This window comes from Leucopleurus acutus (assembly GCF_964270905.1).
Source record: "Leucopleurus acutus genome assembly, chromosome: 8".
Taxonomy (NCBI): Eukaryota; Metazoa; Chordata; class Mammalia; order Artiodactyla; family Delphinidae; genus Leucopleurus; species Leucopleurus acutus.
In genome coordinates this window covers 40,053,001-40,076,930 of record NC_139151.1, presented here as the reverse complement: position 1 = coordinate 40,076,930, position 23,930 = coordinate 40,053,001, and the positions used below count along the sequence as shown (strand labels likewise).

The 23,930-nt window shown below is 47.1% G+C and overlaps 1 protein-coding gene across 1 annotated transcript in view; it reads left to right on the top strand.

Annotated features, from left to right (window-relative positions):
• Positions 1-859: 859 nt before the first annotated feature.
• Positions 860-23,930, top strand: part of PANX1 (pannexin 1) — a gene marked incomplete at both ends in the record, with an annotated part of 34,478 nt that continues 11,407 nt past the window's right edge. The window contains 2 exons of the mRNA XM_082844417.1: positions 860-1,040; positions 20,376-20,515. Of these exons, the coding sequence (XP_082700543.1) occupies positions 860-1,040; positions 20,376-20,515 (321 nt within the window). The remainder of the gene's footprint in view (positions 1,041-20,375; positions 20,516-23,930) is intronic.

Below are 23,930 nucleotides of genomic sequence, written 5' to 3'. Positions count from 1 at the left end.
CCAGACCGAGGCTCCCACGGGGAAAGCAGGAGGCTAAGCACAGACACCTGAGACCTAGTCAGACGCAGGGCTCACCACCACTGACCCCGCGCCTCCCAGTCCCGCAGTGCTTCTGGAAGAGTCCAGCACCGGCAGTCCCTCTTCCGCACCGGCTTGGTCTAACCCGCTCGATAGCCCTTTAGGGCCCCGTTGCTCTTTGAAGCGTTTGCACCTCCTTTTAACCTGATTCCGCCACGTAGAAATGTTGGGGGTGAGGCGTAAAAGGGGCCCATCCTGTCCACTGGGTAACAGGTCGCTTTCAGAAATGATTTCAAAAATCCCGGGTGCCAGGAAGTGGAGAGAATGAGGTGGGGAGAGGCGCGAGGATTTGACGAGGTACCGCTCGCCGGGAAGTTCCCTTTGCTGGGGGTGGATCCCAGTGTCGCGGGATGCTGCCGCGCCCACCCGCCCCGCGTCGCCTCAGCTTCCGGAAACTCCAAGTCGCCAGGGCGCAGCGGCAGAGCCGCGGCGAGGCTAGCGCTTTGTTCCGCGGTTGAGTCTCGCGCCCTCGGGCGCGCGCATCCCGGGGACCTGCGGGTGCGGCTCTGCCCCAGGCCCGCGGCGGAGGAGCAGGCGCGATACCGTGCGCCCGAAGCAATCCCGGGACCCGCCAGGCCAGGCCCCCAGAGAAGACAGCTGCGGCGCTTCGAGACACAAAGACCAGTGGGATGTGGAAGCAAACGGGGAGCCGGCAAAGGGAAAGCGAAAGCCGCGGGCCCAGTCAGTAACCGAGTGAAGGCACCGCGCCGCCCTCCCGACGCCGGCGGTACCCGGGCCTGCTCTTGCGAGCCTTCCTGGCCCAGCCCCGTGCGCCGCAGCCATGGCCATTGCTCACCTGGCCACCGAGTACGTCTTCTCAGACTTTTTGCTGAAGGAGCCCTCGGAGCCCAAGTTCAAGGGGCTGCGGCTGGAGCTGGCCGTGGACAAGATGGTCACGTGCATCGCCGTGGGGTTGCCGCTGCTGCTCATCTCGCTGGCCTTCGCACAGGAAATCTCGATTGGTAAGGCCCGGGGACAGCGGCACCGGGGCGGGCTGGGCCGGCGTTATCAGAGGTGCCCGGGTCTCTGGCGAGAAGTGATTTTACCGCGCGTCCCTGGCGGTGCCCGCCGTTGTCATGGACGTGAACGTTGGGAAGGAAGGTAGCCCGAGTTGATGGGCCGAAGCATTCTTTGTTCGCGTGCTCCCTTCACCCCCCCCGCCCCTGCTGTGGACCCTTCTCGCATCCCTGCTACCCATTTCTGTTCCCTGCTGCCCACTGATCCCGGCTCTGGCTTAGTGTTCAAGTCCCACTCTTAAGACCGGCGCCGTTGTCACCAGATTTGCCTCTCTTTTCCCTCCCACACATTTCTGCGGTCACCCAAAATTTGTATCAGAGAAGCTCCCGAGTGGCTAATCGGAGGACGTGAAGACAAGTAGCCCATGAAAAGTGCTTTCTCCCTTATCTTACATTTAGTTGATGTGTACTGAGACTTTAGCTCTGCAGGGTTGTGAGTGATGGGAAATAACTGCTCTTGGCCAGTATTAGAAGGGATACCCAAATCCTCTACCTGGACGGCCTTATTTTGAATGTGAGATGAATGAACCCCTTCTTGTAAACTCTCCTTTATCCTAATAACAGTTCTGTGAGATTCAGAGAGTCTGGTGGTTTGGTCAGGATCACGTGGCTAATAAGCAGCTGGTCTTCCTCATCATCTCTTCTGACTTTGAGCGCAGGAGAGAGTGTCCATGAGTCAAGTGGAAGGCCGTGTATGAGGCTAGACACAGCTCTGTGGGGACGGAGGCCGGTGGGGCTGGACAATGGGGAAAGCTTATGTGAAAGATTGGGCTGGCCCTGAGCCCCTGCCCGTGGGTGGGATTTGGATAAGCAGAGGTGAGACCTTTGCCAAGATTTGGGGATGTCAAAGAATGGTACGTGTTCCTGGAAGGAGAGAAACAGTGAGGAGTGTCCTAACTGAGGCAGGAGGATTAGTCAGGGTTCCTGGAATATGAGAGTGAATAAGGGCCTGGGTTAGTGAGAACAGAGGAGTACAGACTTGATGGTTTAAAAAGTGCAAAGTTGGGCTCCCCTGGTGGCGCAGTGGTTGAGAGTCCGCCTGCCGATGCAGGGGACATGGGTTCGTGCCCCGGTTCGGGAAGATCCCACATGCCGCAGAGCGGCTGGGCCCGTGAGCCATGGCCGCTGAGCCTGCGCGTCCAGAGCCTGTGCTCCACAACGGGAGAGGTCACAACAGTGAGAGGCCCGCATACTGCAAAATAAATAAATAAAAAGTACAAAGTTATTATTTGAGCAGAGGCTGGACTGGTTGAAAACAGCCCTTAATAAGTAATAACCTGAGGGTACATGTAGGCTCTGTGAAAGAGGGGAGTTGGAGCTAGGGAGGATGCCATAAAGATGCGGCATCAGTTGAGGTCTTGTGCGAGGGTGGGTGCCAAGACTAGAAGGGAAAGGATGGGAAATTTCCAAGATCAAGGAGTAATAATCCACTCTTGGGCCCCTGGCTTTTCATCGGCCACAAAGGGCCGAGACTGATCAGAGGTATCAGAAAGGCTGCAGGCCTGGGTGACTGGAGAATGATATTGATGGAAATGGTGATGTTGAGGGAAGAGTTGGTTAGAAAAAGGTTACAGTGAGCTTGATTTTGTGATCCACACCACTAAGTTGTTCAACTTGGCAGGAAGCCGCCAAATTCATTTTGGAAGGTAGTCTTCAGTTTTCCTTGTCATTGGGCAGGCATAGATATAGTCAAGGCTTTCCCTCCGCCTTCCAGATGGCCGGGAGTTGAGGCTTCCGGTTGGAAGGAAAACCACCAAGTAGCATGGGTCCTGGAGATAATCTTTCCCTTCAGCAAATGTTTCTTGAGTACCAGCTGTGGGCTGGACCCAGTGCTGGGCACTGAGGACCCAGGAGTCAGGGAGACATGGACCCTGTCATGGAGGAGCAGCCATCTGATGCCAGGAGGGAGGACTGGTTACCGTTCATGATGAACCCCGTTCAGTTGCCCCACTTGACTTATAAGCATAGGTTGTATTGCAAGTACCTCAAATTTCCTTTTGCAGTCATTTCCTTTCGCAGTATTTTTATGGCAAGGAAGAATCTGTGTTTGAAATGTTGAAAGGCTCAGTGGAAGGTGGATGAGTGTCATTCCATGTGGCTCCATGGAACACACGAATGTCGCCATATGGTAGGTGCAGGAGGTCAGAGTTCTGTGCCACAGAAGGACCTTCATTTCTACCACACCTGTCCCCAGATGCCTCTAGAGGTGCAGCCCCTTTCCCCTGGAGGTGTATCTATATCGAGAGTTAGTGAGTTAGTTTAGGAAATAGCTGAGTGACAACTCTGTGTAGAATACAAGCATAATTAGGCTACATGGCCTTCAGACTCTGAAATTCTAGGAGTATTTATCTAAATTGTTGAAGAAACGAATTCCCTAAGCGTGCTACTTTTCAACAGACCAGACTCTGAATGGGATTCTTATTCTTGGGGTCTTTTGATGGGTCTGCAGTACCCTTGGCTTAGGGCTACTCAGGACCTGGGACCGAGATGTCCTCCCTCAGGGACTGCTTTGACTCTCTGGTGCCCTAGCCTGGTATCTTAGGAGACGCTGGGAGAGCAGAGCTCCTATCTCCCACCAGGATGCTTCATGCCCCGTGCCAGGGTGGCTGGACCAGATGAGCAGCAGGGGCAGCCACTGGACCCCTGGGGAAGGGTGTCTGGTCCGCCCAGGGAGCCTTCTCTCCCTGCTGCCCTCCCAGCAGGCAGCTGTAGTTCTGGACAGAGGGACTTGGTCCCTTAGGGTTAGCTCTGCTCTGCTGCTGTCATTACAGGGCAGGTGCTGGGCCAGCCCCAGTGAGCCAGGGGACAGAGAGAGCTGCAGCTGCTTCCAATGCTGTCAGTTCCCAGTTTCCCTCTTGTTTCCTCCGAGTCAGCAACCAGGTGGCTTAAGTCATCTGCTCTGTCGTGGCTGCTGTAGGCACGTCTTGGGAAATGGGTTCAGGCTGCCCTTCAGCATGTACCAGGTGGCAAAGCTGATTCTTCTCTTCAGGGGTGTCTATAAGAATGGGCTAATACTTAGGGTCTCAGGGCAAAGGTCCCAAAACAGCACATCCTCAGCTCACGTTTAAAGGCAAAGCACCAAGGGAGCCTCCTGGTCCCTTTCCAGAAAGATGCCTGCTATCCAGAGAGGCTACTGATACATACATGTTTTTCTTTGTTAATTTTTTTTTTGGTATTTTATTGTACAGATAGTACCTAAATACCTTCTCATGGTAAAGGATTCATAAACCTCCTTCACTGTGTGTAGAGGTGAACACCGTGGACACTGGACAGACATAAAATCCCCTTTCTCTGCATTAATATAACGTATACACATTTTTTTTTAACCAAACTGAGTCACATCATAGTGGTTTGCATTTTCCTGCTTAGTATGGAAAGCACACTGTGTGGAAAGGTGTGGGAAGCCTTCTGTGTCAGTACAGAGGTGTCACCTCACTGTTTTGTTTTTTTTGTTGTTGTTGTTGTTGTTTTTGCAGTACGCAGGCCTCGCACTGTTGTGGCCTCTCCCGTTGCGGAGCACAGGCTCCGGACGCGCAGGCTCAGTGGCCATGGCTCACGGGCCTAGCCGCACCGTGGCATGTGGGATCCTCCCGGACCGGGGCACGAACCCGCGTCCCCTGCATCGGCAGGCGGACTCTCAACCACTGCGCCACCAGGGAAGCCCCACCATGGTGCTTTGTATGGGGCAGATAGTTTATAAAAGTTTATCGGGAGCCATTGCTGGGAGCTCTGCGGGCACACCCGATACCTCCCGTTGTTCTGGGATGTTGGAGCTGATTTGGGAAGGCCCCAAGCTGGCTGCACTCAGCGGTTCTGCTCTGGGGCTCCACGATCTCGTGGAAGCCCGGCCTGGAGCAGTGGACTGTCAGGAAGGCTGTGCCTGGCAGGGGTGGGCCGGGTCCATGCGGAAGCCTGGTCCAGGGTAGACCCCAGCAGCCGGCTCTCATCGCCCGGCACAGCAGGAAGCCCTGTCCGCTGAGGGCCTGGGAGAAGCTGCAGCTCTGGAAGGGCCTGGCCGGGGCCCTGCAGGTGACCAGCCAGAGGGGTTGGTGTCCAGAGGGAAATGTTGCCTTTCCCCTCTGCACTGAGGCAGTTGCTTCTAATGCCTTCCTTCCCCTGCTGTCCTTAGGAGCGATGTTAATAGCTGCTGTGTGTACGTGCACACACACGCGTACGTTTTCATTAAGGCTTTACTTTTTTAGAGCAGTTTTAGTTTCACAGCAAAATTGAGGGGAAGGTACAGAGATTTACCATATACTCCCTGCTCCCACACATGCACAGCCTTCTCTGTTATCAACATTCCCCACCAGAGTCGTACATTCTGTAGGTTTGGAAAAGTGTATAATTATCCATCATTATGGTATCATATGGAGTATTTTCACTGCCCTCAAAATCCTCTGTGCTCTACCTATTCAACCCTCACCTGTATAACCCTTGGCAACCACTGGCTTTTTTACAGTCTCTATAGTTTTGCCTTTTCTACAATTTCATACAGTTGGAATCATGCAGTACGTAGCCTTTTCAGAGTGGCTTCTTTCACTTAGTAACATGCATTTAAGATTCCTCCATGTCTTTTCATGGCTTGGTAGCTGTTTCTTTTTAACACTGAATAATATTCCATTGTCTGGATGTACCACAGTTTATTTTTCCATTCACCTACTAAAGGACGTCTTTGGTTGCTTCCAAGTTTTGGCAGTTACGACCAAAGCTGTAATAAACATCCATGGGCAGGTTTTTGTGTGGACATGAGTTTTCAGGTCCTTTGGGTAAATACCAAGGAGCACATTTGCTGTAAAAGTACATTCAGTTTTGTAAGAAGCTACCAAACTGTCTTCCAAAGTGGCTGTACTACTTTGCAGTCTGACCATCAGTTAATGAAAGTTCCTATTGCTCCACATCCTTGCCAGCACTTGGTGTTGTCCGTGTTCCAGATTTTGGCCCTTCTAATAGGTGTGTACTGGTATCTTGTTGTTCCATGTGCTTATTTTCTATCTCATACCTTCTTGGGTGAGGTGTCTGTTAAGATCTTTGGCCCATGTTTTGAGTTGTTTGCTTCTTATTGTTGAGTTTTAAGAATTTTTTGTATATGTATTTTTTATTTGAGGTATAGTTGATTTACAATGTCGTGTTAGTTTCTGGTGCACAGCAAAGTGATTCAGCGATATATATATTCTTTTTCAGATTCTTTTCCATTATAATTTACTACAAGATATTGAATATACAGGAGGACCTTGTTTATCTATTATATATATAGTAGTTTGTATGTGCTAATCCCAAACTCCTAATTCATCCTCCCCCCCACCCCACCGTGCTCCCCTTTGGTAACCATAAGTTTGTTTTCTCTGTGTATGAGTCTGTTTCTGTTTTATAGATAAGTTCATTTGTATCATTTTTTTAGATTCCACATGTAAGTGATATTATATGAAATTTGTCTCTCTCTGTCTGACTTACTTCACTTAGTATGGTAATCTCTAGGTCCATCCATGTTGCTACAAATGACATTGTTTCATTCTTTTCTATGGCTGAGTAATATTCTATTATGTATATATACACCACATCTTCTATATCCAAGGAATTCTTTGTATATATTTAATAACAGTCCTTTATCACATGAAGCCACCATATATTGACGCTGCCTGTGTGCTAGGTCCTTCTAGCATGATATTTTTCCCAGCAGAAATTCTTCAAAACAGGTGTATATTTTAATTCTGGGGAGACTGTGGAATATTGGTTAAGATGTGAGTCTGGAGACAGACTGCCTGGGTTCCAATCCTGGTGCATCACACATACACTGTGACACATTGGGCAAGTTCCATAATTTCTCTGTGCCCCAGTTTCCTCATCAATAAATGGGGTAATAGTAAAACCTATCTCACAGGGTGGTGAGAATTAAATGCATTAACACACGTGAGCCCTAGAACCATATCTGGGACATAGTAACCTTACAGTAAAGGTTAGCTGCTAAACACGCCCCAGTACTGTATGACTCTGACAGATGAGGAACTGAGGCCAATAGAGGCCAGATAACGTGCTCAAGGGCACACAGAGCAGAGCGGGACTGTAGCTTTGATTCTGAAGCCTGAATTCTCGGGCACTGCTGTGTCCTCTGCCCTCTCCCTGTCCTGTGCATGAGGAAGAGTGCACTGAAAGCAGAACGAGCTTGTACCCGGCACAGAAGCTACTAATTTGTTCTGAGTCTCGGCCCTGCTGCCACGGGATCATCCTCCCCACTCTCGGGACCATCTTCCCCACTCCTGGCTTTCTTGCTGGGGAGGGTGCCTTCTCTGTTAGAATCATGGCCAGCACTGCAGCCTCAGCAGGGCATCAGGACCATGGGTGCATGAATTACAGCCCTAAGGATATTAAAACACAGTCCCTCCACCCATCCTGCCACACCTCCTTGCCATTATCACAACATCAAGTTTAGACTTTGCAGCATGTCATCCCAGGACGTCCTTTATCTGATTCCCAGCTGGACTCTGTTCCAGGCACAGTGCTGTGCTCCCCTTCGTAATATGCGGTGAACTTTAAAGACTCCGAGCCTTTCTCATGCTCTTTCCCAGCCTGGGTTTTCTCCTCTCCTCCCTTCAAGTATGAAAGTCTGCCATGACTCAGCCATTACCTTATGCAATTTTTTTGTTTGTTATCATTAGTGGTTCATATTCTTGGCCTCCTCCTGCACTGCAAGCTCTTGGAGGACAGGAACCATGCTTTCTTTGTCTTTGCATCCCCCGTGGTATCATGCCCAATAAATGCTTCTTGGGTGGAGTGCAACGCCGTCGAGGTCTGCCTACCTTCGGGAGAACAGCTGTGCTCTGTTGTACCATAAGAGAAACAGAAGGAACAGCCCTTGGGGAGAGCAAGGTCCTTGGCTTTTTTTGGTACGCTGCTGGCACAAAAGCTCTGTGACATTAAATACCAAATTTAGACACTCAAGGCCTGCTACAACACAATAGGATTTCTTTGTCGCAGGAACTACAAGATCTAGCTCTTAAAAGGCAACTTTGAGGGAGAGGTGATACAAAAGGACTTAACAAAGTTGGGTCTGGTTTCAGGCTGGGGCCCCGTTAAATCTCAAATCCCGATTATCCAAGGCCTGCTTTCACAATGCATATGTTCAAGATTTATAGAAGATAAGACAAACAGGTAAACCAGTAAGAATGGTGAAATTCAAATAATTATAAATGCACTGAAGAAAATAATACAGGATGTGACAAAGGAACCGTATATCTTTGTATCTCCAGAGCTTACCACGGTGCGCCCAATGCATAGAAATAAAAACAGCTACCATTTATTGAGTTCTTACTATCTGCTTGCACTGTGGTAGATATTTCATTAATCTTTATAGGAATTCTATGAGGTTTTGCAAACAAGAAATATTAGGTTCAGAGAGGTTAAGTAACTTACTAGCAAGTAAAAGAGAAAACTTAATAACTCTTGGATATAATGGGATCTTAAAGCAATATTCAGGAAATAAAGATTCTAGAACCTCTTCTTATAGATGTACCTAATTTTTTTCCCTTTAGGCTAAAATCCCTTCCCCACTCCTAACTGGACTTCCATGTTGTTTCACACAAATTAGGCCTCTGGCCCTTTCCTGCTCTGCTTGTGTTACTGGCTGGCCTTGATGTCCACAGCGCCTGTCCTTCTCCACTCCGCCCCACCTCCACCTTCTCTTTCCCCTGGTCCCTTGTTCTCAGGGTGTCATCATATTGGGGAAAGAGGAGGGCCACACACTTGGGATTGATTGGAACCTACACCAAGTATTAGCTGTCTGCCTCTGGAAGTTGCTTAACCCCTCTGAGCCTCTGTTTCCACATCTGACAAATGACACTAAATGATAACGAGTTCACAGTTCTTTTATTCGATTGAGTGAGAGCATCTAGTTCCTATCTACTCGTAGTATTTAGTAAATGACATCTGTTCTTGGTGATTCTGTGATGGAAAGTAGCTTATGTGTGATTAGCGTATAAGGAATACCAGTATCATGTGTAAGTCACATTGGTTCCTATACGTTTTTTCAGCATGTGAGTGATTTGTGCCACCAAAGAAGATCTGGATGAAGCAAGCTTCAGAGGAATATGGCGCACACGATGCCCATTAACCCCACGCTCTTCCTCTTGGCTGCACGTTGGTCAAATGCCCTGTTCTGGAGGTGCTATCAGGCGGTTCTGTCTGGTCCTTGTGTGTTTCACTTTTTTACTTGGGTGCATAACTCAGCAGCCTTTCTTACACACCCTCCATCACACTACTGTGTTTTTTGTTTTTTTGCGGTACGCGGGCCTCTCACTGTTGTGGCCTCTCCCGTTGCGGAGCACAGGCTCCGGACGCACAGGCTCAGCGGCCATGGCTCACGGGCCTAGCCACTCCGCGGCACGTGGGATCTTCCCGGACCGGGGCACGAACCTGTGTCCCCTGCATCGGCAGGCGGACTCTCAACCACTGCGCCACCAGGGAAGCCCACACTACTGTGTTTTTAATCAGGATTGTTGCTGTTTGATTAGTGCTCAAGGTACAAAATCTGCAGAGACTTGGAGTGATCTGCCTCAATCCTATATACTCCATAGCTCTGTTATTTTAGTGATTTTGCAGAATACGACTTTTTTTTTTAAATACACAAATTGTATTATAGCAGAGGAGTTTGTATTAATTTCCCTTTTTACCTTTCATCTACCTTTTGTGTTAATCTTCATTTTATAGAAGCAAAACCTTTGCCCTGGACCAGGCTAGGACCTAGAGGTGATGGAAGAGACTTCAGGTAGACATGTGCTGTGACTATTTCTTCATACTCTCTCTCATCTGGACTATTTTTTTAAATTTGTGTTATCGTTATTTTTATGTTTATTATTTTTAAATTAATTCTTATTAGAGTATAGCTGGTTTACAATGTTGTGTTAGTTTCTGCTATACAGCAAAGTGACTCAGCTATGCATATACACATATACACTCTTTTTTAGATGCTATTCCCATATAGGTCATTACAGAGTATTGAGTAGAGTTCCCTGTACTATACAGTAGGTTCTTATTAGTTATCTAGTTGATATATAGATTCTGTTCCCATATAGGTCATTACAGAGTACTGAGTAGAGTTCCCTGTACTATACAGTAGGTTCTTATTAGTTATCTGTTTGATATATAGTAGTGTGTATATGTCAGTCCCAATCTCCCAATTTATCCCTCCCCCACTTCCCCCTTGGTAACCATAAATTTGTTTTCTACATCTGTGACTCTACTTCTGTTTTATAAATGTTTTTAGATTCCACATGTAAGCGGTATCATATTTGTCTTTCTCTGTCTGACTTACTTCACTCAGTATGACAATCTCTAGGTCCATCCAGGTCGCTGCAAATGGCATTATTTCATTCTTTTTTATGTCACTTGGACTATTGCAATAGATTCCTGACTGGTCTCTACTTCGGTTCTTGTCCCTGAATGGCCAGTTTTTGACATAGCATCCAGAGTGAACCTTTTAAAATGAATACCAGAAGATGTCTTTGCTTTAAAAATTCTGAAATTATTATTATTATTTATTTATATTCTTGGCTGCATTGGGTCTTCGTTGCTGCGTGCGGGCTTTCTCTAGTTACAGCGGGGGGTGCTACTCTTTGTTGTGGTGCACAGGCTTCTCCTTGCGGTAGCTTCTCTTGTTGTGGAGCACAGGCTCTAGGTGCGCAGGCTTTAGTAGTTGCAGCACACGGGGCCCAGAGCGTGGGGCTTCAGTAGTTGAGGCCTGCGGGCTCAGTAGTCCTGGTGCACGGGCTTAGTTGCTCTGCAGCATGTGGGATCTTCCCGGACCAGAGATCGAACCTGTGTCCCCTGCATTGACAGGCGGATTCCTAACGACTGTGCCACCAAGGAAGTCCCTAAAAGTTCTGAAATTATTTTGTGTGAATTTTTAGGATTGAGCCAATGAGTAACTATGTTGATATATTTGGGAGCTAAGGGTCTAAATGAAAGAAGGATACAAACATGGAATGAGGGAAGACAAGGAAGATCCCAGTGGTGTTGGATTGGAATTAGAAGTCTCATCATAAACTCACACACACACACAGACACACACAAATAGATTTCCTATCTGTGTCTGTTGAAAGGGCCTGGGAGCAATGACATCTCAGTAGCAGTGAGCACAGCTAGCATCCAGATCTTCGTTTTAAAATTTTATTACTGGGACTTCCCTGGTGGCGCAGTGGTTAAGAATCCGCCTGCCAATGCAAGGGACACGGGACACGGGTTCAAGCCCTGGTCCGGGAAGATCCCACATGCTGCGGAGCAACTAAGCCCATGCACCACAACTACTGAGCCTGCGCTCTAGAGCCTATGAACCACAACTACTGAGCCTGCGTGCTGCAACTACTGAAGCCGGCGAGCCTAGAGCCCATGCTCCGCAACAAGAGAAGCCACCACATGAGAAGCCTGCACACTGCAACGAAGAGTAGCCCCCCACTCGCCACAACTAGAGAAAGCCCGCGCGCAACAACGAGGACCCAGTGCAGCCAAAAATTAAATAAATAAATTTATTAAATTTTTTTTTTTTTTTAATACCGACTAAAGGAACTGAAGGTTCGTTGGAGAAATGGCCAATTGTAGGGCTGGGGCAGGGAAAGTACAAGATAAGCCCAGAACATTTTGTGCCAGGAAGTATGGAAGTGCTCAAAACCAAAGGGAACATATTAGGTACAGGAGCCAGTTTGAAACAATTTAAGCAGCAAAATAAATAAAAGTAACGGATTATAAAATATTGAAAAACAAAAGACTACCTGAGTCCATGTTTATGCTAAAAAAGAAAAAAATGTGGGGAAGGTGAAGTTCCTTTTTGTAGTAAAATGCCAGCTAATAAATGTAGAGGGAAGAATAAAGTTGGAAAATCTTCACTTTGCAACCACAGTTGAAGTATTTGATTCACCACTGGATGAAAGCTTGCTGGGGAACAGAATACTTACAGTCTAGGAGGGTTGTCTCCCCCTAGACCACTTATTTCTCAAGGGAAAAAGCCACTTTTACAGCAGAGCCCTGGCAGAAGGCACCTTAACCAAGTGACCATCATAGGTGACATTACCTGTCATGGGGGAAACTGTTGTCAGGCGCCTCCAGGGGTGTCCTGTGGATGACCAACAACCCTTCCCTTATTGGGATCCCTGCCAATAATGCAGAACCTAGATCAGAGTATGGAGAAACAGTGAACAAACACAAATGAAGGGATGTCGCACAAAACAGAGGGCCAGTGCTCTTCACACGTTAGGGTCTTGAATGACAGAGAAGGGCTGTGGAACCCTCCCAGGATAAAGCAACTAGAGAGATATGACATCTGAATGCACTGTGTGTGGTGCAGGATTGGATCCTGAGTAGAGGGAAAAAAAAAAATTGCCGTAAAGGCTAGTTCGGGAAATCTGAATATAGATAGCAGTAGTGTCTTTCGTTTTTTTGTTGCTGCTTTTAATTTGGTAATTGGACTGGATTATGTAAGAGAATATCTTATTTTAGAAGATACACACTTTGAGAGGAAAGGGTCATAACCTCTGCAAGTGGTTCAGAAAAAAGGTATATATTATACATACATGTGTATAAAAGGAGGATGTGTGGCAGAATGTTGACAATGTGGTATTTCATTGTAATATTATTTTTTATGGTGATGCTGTATTTTATATGTTTACAAATTTTATTTATTTTTTCCAGTTTTATTGAGCTGTAATTGACACATAACATTGCATAAGTTTAACGTGTGCAACATAATGAATTGATATATGTATCTATTGTGAAATGATCACCACAGTAAATTTCATTAATATCATCACCTCAAATAGTTATATATTTTTTTCTTATGATGAGAACTTTAAAGATCTACTTGCTTAGCTTTCAAATATACCATACGGTATGGTTAACTATAGGCACTGTGCTGACGTTACATCCCAGAATTTATATATCTTATAACTGGAAGTTTTTACCTTTTGGCCACCTTTACCCATTTCCCTCACCCCACCATGCCCGGCCTCTGTCAACTACCAATCTGTTTTCTGTCTCAGTGAATTCAGTTCTATTAGATAAAACATATAAATAAGATCAGAAGTATTTGTCTTTCTCTGTCTAATTTATTTCACTAAACATTATGCCCTCAAGGTCCATCCATGTTGACACAAATTGCAGGATTTCCTTCCTTTTTATAGCTGAATATCGCTGTAATATTCTTGTAACTTTTCTATAGGTCTGAAAATAATTCAAAATAAAATGTTTCATTTTAAAGAAGAGATGAGGTAAACAAAGCAAAGTGTCAATATTGTTTTAAACCCCTAAGTATCTGTTATATTATTTTCTGTAATTTTCTGTATGTTTGAACTAGTTAATCTCAGATGATCCAAATTTAAAAAGAAATAATATTTAAATACATTGAGTACTTTTCTTTGCATCTTTACTAGAACATTAAGTTCTCATATCTTTTTTCCCTGGTACCCGGGTCATTGAAACTTTATTCACTGGACAGTTGTCAGATTCTACATTGGATTAATACAAGTTCTTCTTTTGTGTGGTCTAGACGTTCTGGTTGTACTAAGGGACTGGATTCTCCACCTCAGGAAAGCGACACTTCAGACTGCCGCTTAGTTGTCTAGTCTGTTCTTCTGGGTATAGTGCTGGCCTCGTGGTTCCGTCAAGCAGTGGTCTCTGTCTAGCTCCCTTTTCACTTCTGCTCTTGCACTCAGCAGGCTGTGTAATATTATATTGTTTACGCCATCATTCTTTTTTTTTTTTTTTTTTACGCCATCATTCTTGACTGAATTAAAGGAGCCCTGCAGTTTCCATCGGGGGCTCGCCACCTTAACTGTATGTTCCCTTGGCTTTCTGCCCTGTAGTCACAAATCCTGGACCATGTGGTCCGGGCTGTTATTCCCCTCCATACGTGAGAGCACTGTGCACTGATGGGCCTTTGTCTAAAGCCGAAAACTATTAATGCAGAAATGCCAAACAGTTTATTGTTTGGGATGGGTAGTGAAGTATCTGGGGACTCCTTGGGACTCATTTAGAAGATAACACTAGATTATGCCCATTTTATCAAGGAGCAGATATTAGCTCTGGTTGGCTTGTCTTTAAAAGCCAAGCTTAGCTGTGGGAAAAAAGAGAACTGGTGAATCAACTTGGTTTAAAGGAAAAGAAAACTATCATTCCAATTCAGTTTTTTCAGTTTGGGCTACAGAGAGTACTTACATATTTTCACACTGGTTTAAAACACCTGTGCCGTGGGGTCAGTTCCCGCAAAGCAAAAGTGAAGGCAAGAATGGACCATTTGGAACTTTATTTATTTGCTTGTGTTTGAAGCTAGAGGTTGGTTTGAAGTCGCCTGGAGAGGTGAAAGGGGAGGAATTTGTTTCTGTTTTAGAGAGAGAAGTAGTCCTGAGATTCTTGGAATTTTACTCTATTTTATCGGGGTTGGGCTCTCTGAGTATATGGCAAGAAGCGATCCTTTGGGACAGACTTCATTTGGTCTTATGTTGGTGTCGAAGGTGCTTGAAACAGATTCAGGCCTGTTTCATCCTTATGAGTTCTTGTTACTATTTCATGTTTATTTTTAAGCGCTGACCACTACCCATCTCTTTCTCTACCACACAATCAGGGTCCCTTTCTATGTGATTATTCCCATTGAACTTGAGAGTTTATAATACAGTTGTTTTCAGTTTTTTTGGCAACCTTAAAATATAGCAAGAACTTTCAAATTCAGTGCTTCATAGGTTGTATTATGACCTACCTGGATCCCCTGGGTATGTGTATATATACGTGTGAATGGTGTGTGTATGTGTATCGTTTACATTAAAGTGAAATAGAACTGAGTTTTAGTTTTGCAAAATAAAAACATTTTGCAAACTTTTAAAATATTCTATCGATAGTAATGACTGCTGTGTTCCCTTTCTGCCTCGCAGAACCAGCAAGCCCAGGGCTTACTGTTTTGTTCAAAGAAACTTTCCTGTCTCCCTCCTTCTCTTTCGACCTTCTCTGACCCAACTTTCTTCAATAACCTGTGCTTCTTGCCTCCTCTTCCTCGTGTTTGGAAGGTAAAGATGGAAACCTGGGTTGATACCCCATCTCTATAACGCACTAGTCACGAAATCCTCACTTTCCCCATTTTAAAATGGGGTCAGAGTACACAGCAAGGGGTGGTTCCCTTTTCTTGCTTCTGCTGCCCCTTCACTCTCTTCACTGTGCTGGTTACCAGGTTAGAATCTCTTCCGTTTGAAAATTCCTCTAATGTCCTCCCAGGCAGTTAACTAGATCTTTCTATTGGTGTGTTGTTAAACTTGCGATTTTGGTGAGTTGCATTAACTTCTCAGGAAGCCTGATTCCTGCGCTACCCTCACAGTTGCATGTAGCATTTAAATGCAGAAGCAACGCAGATAACTTATTCCCACACAACACCCGGGGAGGGAGGATGCATATGTTTGTCAGAAGATGCTAGGGGCTGGCTCAGAACTCACAGCCCTTCAGATGTGGGCCCTCCTAACCAACTGGGTGATAATAATGAGAAGAATGAAAAGAAAGCTTATCAAAAAAAGAGGGACAGCAAAACGAGGCCAAAGCCCCTCTGGATGGGTTGGACCAGGAACAGAGAGCCTTGCACTAGCCTTGCACTAGCTAGTGTTGGTGCCACGGAGAAGCTGCTGGGCTGGCCCACCTCCCTGGCTCCCGTCCTGTCTCCCCTCAGGCTGTGTTACCCTCTGGTTCTCCACCAGCTGCGTCTGTGGTACAGGAACAGGTTTTAGCTGGGCTGACACTTAGGAGAAGGGGTGACCCGCGCCCTAGGCTCCAGACCGGGGCCCAGAGAGTGGGTGGAGGGATGTCTGTGACATGGGTCACTTGTTAGCAGATGTTGCAGCTGCTGCCATGGAGCCCCCGGAGCACATGTTTCCTGCCCATCTTTCATTCTATCCGGCCAGACACGTATGGAAAGCCCACAGCTCTGTCTGCACTCTCAGCTGGACAGAAGTGGTGGTATTGTTCTTGGTGTAAAGCCAAAACTTATTTCTTGGTTTCTGTACAGTTGTGAAAGGCGATGCAGATCTCACTTAAAACTACTCCCTAGAAAGAAATGAGTGCCCTCATTCAGCCAACATGCGGCAGAGCGGAGTGGAAAGGGCATGGGACCCAGGCTGGAGGATCATTGTGGATTAGGGACTCTGTTTCCTCAGCTGGGATAGTGGTATCTGACAGGGAGCTCTTGACTGTTAGTTGAGATACTATTTATCATAGTACTTGGGAACGTTTAAAGCACTCAGACAGCTGTTATTTATTTGATACAGGGTGCTCTATGAAGTTGAGAGGGAGGGAAGGAGGGACGGAGGGAGAGAAAGAGAGAGAGAGAGAGAGAGAGAGTGTGTGTGTGTGTGTGTGTGTGTGTGTGTGTGTATGTTCACTCTGCTAGTCAAGAGTTGAGATATTACTAGAGGAGATAAGACGTGCATGTCTGTACAACATGGTTGAAGGTGATTCTCTGTCTCTGATGGCTTTAAAGGGCTCTGGGAGTTGAGTGGGGACAGTTTCATGCAGAGGGTGATATCTGAGCTGGGCTTTGAAGGATGGGCCATGGAGGTGGACATGGAGGGGCATTGACTTTAACAAGTATTGGAGAGAGGGCCCCCCGGGCAGAGGGATTGACGTGAGGAAAGGCACAAATTTAGGAGCAGATGGGGCCTGTGCAAGCCACAGCAATAATTGGGTTGGACTGGAGCATCGGTTTGGATTTGTCTTCTGGGTGGCGGGGAACCAATGAAAAAATGTTGAGTCAAGGGAGTGTCAAGATCAGAGCTGAGCTTGAGGGTCAATGATCTGGCAACAGTTTAAAAAGGTGGACGAAGGAGACCAGAAGCTCTCCTTACTGGAAGGCTGCTAGGAAAATATATAAAACACCTGTTTGCCTCCCAAAATTATTGGTTTTTTCTTCCAGTGTTACTGAGGTATCATTAACAGACAGCACTGTATAAGTTTAAGGTGCACAGGGTAATGATTGGACTTACATGCATCCTGAAATGATCACCACAGTAAGTTTAGTGAACACCCATTGTCTCATACAGATACAAAATAAAAGGAAAAACAATTTTTCTTTGTGATGAGAACTCTTAGGATTTGCTCTCTTCACCACTTTCATATAGAACGTACAGCAGTGTTCATTCTATGTGTCATGTTACACGTTACGTCCCTAACACTTATTTACCTTATAACCGGAAGTTTGTACATTTGACAGCCTTCATCCGGTTCCCCCACCCCCCATCTTCCACCTCTGGTAACCACAAATCAGATCTCTTTTTCTATGAGTTTGTTTGTTTGTGAAGTACAATCGACCTACAACCCTGTGCTAGTTCCTGGTGCACAACATAGCGATTTCGACATTTTTATCCATCACAAAATCATCACCCCCCAATATCATTTTGAAGAGTAAATGAGATAAAGGATGTGGAGTTAACATTTGGAGATGAATCACGTGGTCCAGGTCCCGAACATCCTAGCCGCATGGCTGCAGCTGAGCCTCCTGACATGTGCTTTTAGGCCAGGCTAGGCTGTCAGGCCCTGGGTGAAGGTGTAGGTCTGCACAGCCCAGCTCGGGCAGGTCCCGGCACCCTCCCGCTTGGACCTCCTGCAGGTCCCTCCCTTTACTCCTGCCCCTGCCTGGTTCTTGACTTCCTTTGTTTCCCGTTTCTGGCCTGGGAATATCCAATACCCGGGGCTTGATCTGCTCCTTTTCTCCGATTTGACCTTGACCCTTGCTAGGAAGCTCTGCCCATGCTGGTTAGTTGGAGTAACCGAGTGTTCAAACCACCCTGCTCCACCAGGCTCCTGGGACCTCCTCCAGCTCGGCCTTGTTGGAGTGACTGGTCCAGAGAGGAGCATTTTAAGAGACTGAGAGTTAGATACACATTCAAATTCTGATGCTACCACTGACTTCCTCGGGTGAGGGGTTGCTGAATTACTGTGAGCCTCGGTTTCCTCCAGGGTAAAATGAAGATAAGACCCATCTATCTGTCTATTCCCCTCCCTCGATTTGGTTGTGAGGTTTAAATGAGGTAATGTAATGATTTAAAGGTGGCGTGGTGTCCTGTGAATATCGGTTGTCTTTTCTTCTCATCTTCCATTCCAGATGAAGAATATTTACTTAGGAGCTCAACGTGTGCTCAACCTCTGTCTGTAGACTCTGTTAAATTTCCTTTCTTCTTCGTTTGCAAAAGCTTTGGTGTGAAAAAATTGAGTTATTTATGCTCCGGCAGCTTCCATCACTGCCCTGGGGGAGGCCCCTGACGTCCCAGGACAACTCGAAGCACTTTTCCTATGGAAAGAAAGGTTACTAGATGCTGGCTACACGCACAAGGACTACAGGCCGGACGGGTTTCCATGAAATCCTAACAGCATTGTCCCTTTTCAGGAGAATGTGTTTGGACAGCAGCTTGCCAGAAACCATCCATCTATAACCTGGGGCCTGTCTGTCCTTCTTACAGTATCTGCTGTTTTATGCCCAGTAAGCCTTGGTGTCTGGACCTCATCAGAAGCATTTGACAGACGAATACTGATGCGAGAGCAGAGTGAGGCTAGCCCCGGGGTCCTGTGCTATCCTGATTGCTCTATTTTTTATAAAACGTAAGAACTCAAGTTTAATGGGATTAGAGTTGGAAGGGACCTTATTTAAACCATTCCTGGTTGGCAAGAAGTTACCCTATTAGAGGATGCTTTCAGAAAGTGTGTGACTTTTCACAGTCATCTCCAAGGGCTCTATCTGAGAAGTCCCTTCTTGACGTCTGTGGGCATAAAGGCACCTGATGAAGAAGAGGGGGTGCTCAGAACCTGGCCTGTTGCACCCCCTTCACCACAAGAATCTACTCTCCAGACAACATACCCATCACTACCCTCTCCTGTCACAAGTATAAAGGCCGACCCCTCACCAGAGGAGGGCGACCCTTTGAGGCTTTTTATGTCCCTCATAAAGGGACCAGGGAAGTCCAGCTCAGTGTCTTCCTACTGTCCTGTCCTCTCTGCAGGGTGGGAGGGAGAATGGTGGGCACCCCCTCCCCCATCTTTGAAGCTGTAACAGAATCTGCTAGCCACTTGGTACAGAAGGATGTGCCGTGTGCAACTGCCGGGAACCAGGTACACTACTCAGAATCTAGACATTAACGTCATCCCCATTTGGAGATCCCTGGCTTTGTAAGTAAGTGACCTGAGGTCACCCGGCTGTGAGGGTCAGAGTTAGGTTTAGATGCAGCTAACATCAGAGCCCAGGCACTTGGCACTCTCCTGCTGTGCAGGCTGTGGAAGAGAGTGTGTCAGCTGTCCCCCAGCAGCTGGTCCCTGTGCCTGGAAGGGACACATGTTCCTGTACCTGCTTGATGGGGCAGGGGGGTGGGGCTGGGCTCAGGGCTGTCAGGACAGGCTCAGCGCCAGGCCCTCTGCCTGCTGGCAAGGAGGGGAGACACGGCTTCAGCCCTGCACCCTGAAAGTCCTACTGGCCTGTTTTCCACGGTGGCCCATGTGAGTCGGGAGGCACTCAGGGGCATGAAGAATCTTCCAGGTAGTAACGGTAGCCTTTGCGGAGCGATGTAGTTCTCAGGTTGCAGAGGAGAAAACCGAGGTCCAGAGCTCCTTCCCAGAAGAGCAAGTTAACGGCAGAGCCTCGAGTGGGACCCAGCTGTCCTGGTTTCCCATCCTGCGCCCATCTCCCTGCCTGTAGGCTCGCAGTTTGGAGCATCTGCCTTCTGAATGGAAACCACTTGGACTGCAGTTTGGGCCTGTGCCTTCTTTTTTCTTAGAGGAGTTGGAAAACAGTCGATTTGCCGTCCAGTGGTGTATTACCAAATGTTCCGTCAGCATTCTCGTCCTCAGGCTGGATGTCCTTTGTTTCTTTGCTCTAAAAAGGACTCCTTTTCTGGTTCAGTTTTCTGCATTGACTCTCCTCCTCGCTTCCTACTCCCCGCCCTATAACCCTCTCCTTGCTCTCAGTCCTCACCCCAAATTAAACCAACTCAGCGTGTTTCCTTTGCACTTTTCCTTTATGATGGTTTCACTTCTTTCAAGGGTTTTTCCCCACCTGAGCCCAAGCTGCTGTCACGACCAGTGTTGGCCAGAAAGCTCGCAAATATTCAGCTTTACTGCAGACTTGGGGGTTTGGTTTTGGTGCTGGCCTCGCTCCTGTCGTGGTGTTTGGTGACTTAGCAAACACCTGAAAGTCTGAGGCAGGGAGGGAGGGATTATGGGTGGGGCAGGAGGGGTCCAGACACCTGCACTTTCATTTACTTGGAACAATCTGTTCTTGCTTCTCAGGTACCCAAATAAGCTGCTTCTCCCCCAGTTCTTTCTCGTGGCGTCAGGCCTCCTTCGTGGACTCTTATTGCTGGGCAGCCGTCCAGCAGAAGGACTCCTTGCAGGGTGACTCTGGAAACCTTCCATTGTGTCTGCATAAGGTAACTGGGGACATTGCAAATCTCACCTGTTTGCTTTATAGACGTGGGAACTGATGCCCAGAGAGGCTGCACCAGTCCAAAGCCACAGGGATGCATGTGGCCAACCAGGGATGTAACTCAGATCGTAAAACTGTAGCACATTAAAATCAGAAGGAACCTCAGAGATTACTTGGTCCAGCGCCTTCCTTGAGGAGATGGGAAACTGAGGCGCTCCTTGATTTTAGCTCCATAGTGGCCGGCACCGCATGTGTCTCGGTGGCCTTTCTACCCTTGATGCCCAGCGGTGTCTGAACCATACGAGGCTCTCAGTACATTTTTTATGCCTCAGTGAGCTTTGTTAGAGAACAGCAGAGTTAGGACTCAGAGCTTCGGCCAGCTCCTATTCCACCACACACAGGGTCTCTTGGAAAAAGTAAGGACCAACGTAGAGGTCAGTAGCTTCCAGCGCATGTGTTACTGCAGCATCGAGAAGCCCAGGGATGATTCCATCTGGGGGTGTCGATCGCAGCACAGCTTTTGGAATACATGCCTTTGCTTTCTGATGGGTCCACATGCTGCAAGAAGGGGAGATGCTACCTGGGAGACACCAATGTCCTGCAGAGAAGAGGAGCAGGTCAGCAGCTCCGTGGTCGGGGGATTGTGGAGGCAGGGCTCACAAAGGCTGGGCCGTGTGGAACTTGGGCCAGATTTGGCAGGTTTGTGCAGCAGGACGTTCTCTGCGTAATGAAGCAGCTCTGCTGGGTCTTCTCCATGCTTGTGAAAGTAGGACTTTGTTTCAGCCTGTCATTACTTTCAGCCACTGGTTCTTTTGTTCATCATGCAAATGAATAGAATGTTTGTGCATCTTCAGCGTCCACCAAGGAAAGCATGGAATGTTAGCTTTTTTATTTATTATTTATTTATTTATTTATTTATTTATTTATTTATTTTTGGCTGCGTTGGGTCTTCGTTGCTGCGTGCAGGCTTTCTCTAGTTGTGGCGAGCGGGGGCTATTCTTTGTTGTGGCGCGTGGGCTTCTCATTGCAGTGGCTTCTCTTGTTGCAGAGCGGGCTCTAGGCATGCGGGCTTCAGTAGATGTGGCACATGGGCTCAGTAGTTGTGGCGCATGGGCTTAGTTGCTCTGCGGCATGTGGGATCTTCCCAGACCAGGGCTCAAACCTGTGTCCCCTGCATGGGCAGGCGGATTCTTAACCACTGCGCCACCCAGGAAGTCCCGGTGTGTTAGCTTCTAAAAAGCCAAAGACTGATGTTTGTTTGACTCTCTCCTGCCTCGACCTGTTGCTGAACAGTCAGCATACTTCTTTTTTAAAAAGAACAGTTTAAGTCCTTTGCTGTGACTCAGGCTTGTTTCCCTCATGTTTATGTATTGCGTGCCATTTGGCACAATGATGCCCTACACTGACTCCTTTCTTCTTTGGGGTTGGGCTTTTCTCTTTGACTTTCGGCCTTAGCGTCGGTTGGGTCCTCATCAACTTTGCATGACGTAGTAGCCCAGGCAGCGAGTAATAAGGATCTTCCGTATGAATGGGCACAGTTCTAGAAACTGAACATCTTTGTTTGCAAATCTAAATGCATGCTGTTGTAGTTTAAATCTGTTTGTTTTAATGGTCTTCTGAGAATGGAAAGTTGTAATCAGTGGCCGGGCTGGAGATTGACGGATCCACAGAAGAAGAATGTATATTCTGGGATTGTCCAATGTAAGAGTTGACAGGGACGTTAGCGACTGCAAAACCTTTAGAGCAGGAAGAAATTCAAAGATTGTGATCCACAAATGCATTTTACACGTGAGGATAAGGACACCTTGAGCAGTCACGCCCAGGAGTCACGGGACTAGTTGCTGGCTATAAGATGAGACTCAGGTCTCTGGACTCCCACTGCCCCTGCAGGATAGAGGGGAAGCCTTGTAGAGCAGCGTGGGTAGTCAAGCTTAAGTTTTCGATGTTAGTGAAAGACGAAGGAGCTCTCTTTCTGGTGATGGTATTCTAGCTTGTTTTGGTGGAAGTTTGACTGAGGATCTGAGCAGAGTTCTTGCCAGATTCACAGGGCTGGAGACAAAGATTGAATAGCCCAAGTCGGAAGGACCCTGGTCAACACCGTAGGCTTGAAAGGCCATCACTGAGGAGTGAGGGGTGATCCAGAGTTCAGCCAGCCCTCATAGGGTCTAGAGTCTTGGTTCAGAGCGTTTCAGTATTGATTGAATGAAGAAGATTTGGGATTGTCAGTGTCTCTAGTCCACCTGCCAGCCAGAAGCAGAAACAAGCCAGCCCTCCCTGGAGGAAGTAACTTCATCCAGAGCCTCAGATTCTCGCTCCGGTTTTTCACCTGTGATGTTCAGCACTCAATCAAAAATAACCAGAGCACGAGAGAAAACCCAGAACTAGAAACAGACCCACAGGAGATCCAGATAAGGTAGGAGGATCTTACCTGGATACGTGTGACTTTCTTAGCCAGGCCAGATTCTGTAATCACAGCTGCCTTATTTTCACATTGATGCCTTTTCAAGTGGTGTGTGTATGTGAGAAAGTATACACATCGTTAAGATTCACCGTGTTAGCCATTTTTACGTGTGCAGTTCAGTGGCATTAAGTACGTTCACATTGTTGTGCCGCCATCGTCACCATCCATCTGAACCTTTTCGTCTTCCCAAACTGACATTCTGTACTCATTAAACACTAACTCCCTGTCTCCCCTTCCCCGACCCTGGCAACCACCACTCTGCTCTCTGTCTTTTTGAGTCTGCCTACTCTAGGTACCTCACATAAGTGGAATCAAATAATATTTGTTCGGTTGTGTCTGGCTTATTTCACTTAGCATAATGTTTTCAAGTTTCCCCCGTGTTGTAGCATGCGTCGGAATCCTCTTCCTTTTAAGGCTGAATAATATTCCGTCGTATGTATACGCCACATTTTGTTTAGCCATTCATCCATCAGTGGATACTTGAGTTGCTTCCACCTCCTGGCTTTTGTGAATAATGCTGCTGTGATCATGGGTGGATAGATATCTGTTCGAGTCCCTCCTTTCGGTTCTTTTGAGTACATGCCCAAATGTTGGGTTGTTGGATTCTTTTTCAAGTTTAGAAAGCTTTTCCTGTCGGTTTTCTTTTGGCCTCTCCACACTCAATGGACTCATGAATCTTCAGCTGGCTGGGACCATCTCCTCCAGGCTCCTCATTTCACAGAGCGGATGCGGAGGACAACGGCAGGCGATTGTCCAAAGTCCTTGTCCAGAGTCCCATGGCCAGACGGGTTGAGCACATGGCCTCTGTCAGATTTCAGGTGTTTTTCACATGTGAAAAGGTACAGGTTTGATTTGTGCGGCTTCAGAAATCTAGACTCTCACCTGTTAGTGAAAGTTACCAGTTGGTGAACTTTAGCTCGGCACCAGGAGGGTCTTCCCAGCAGAAGAGCTGTCCAGT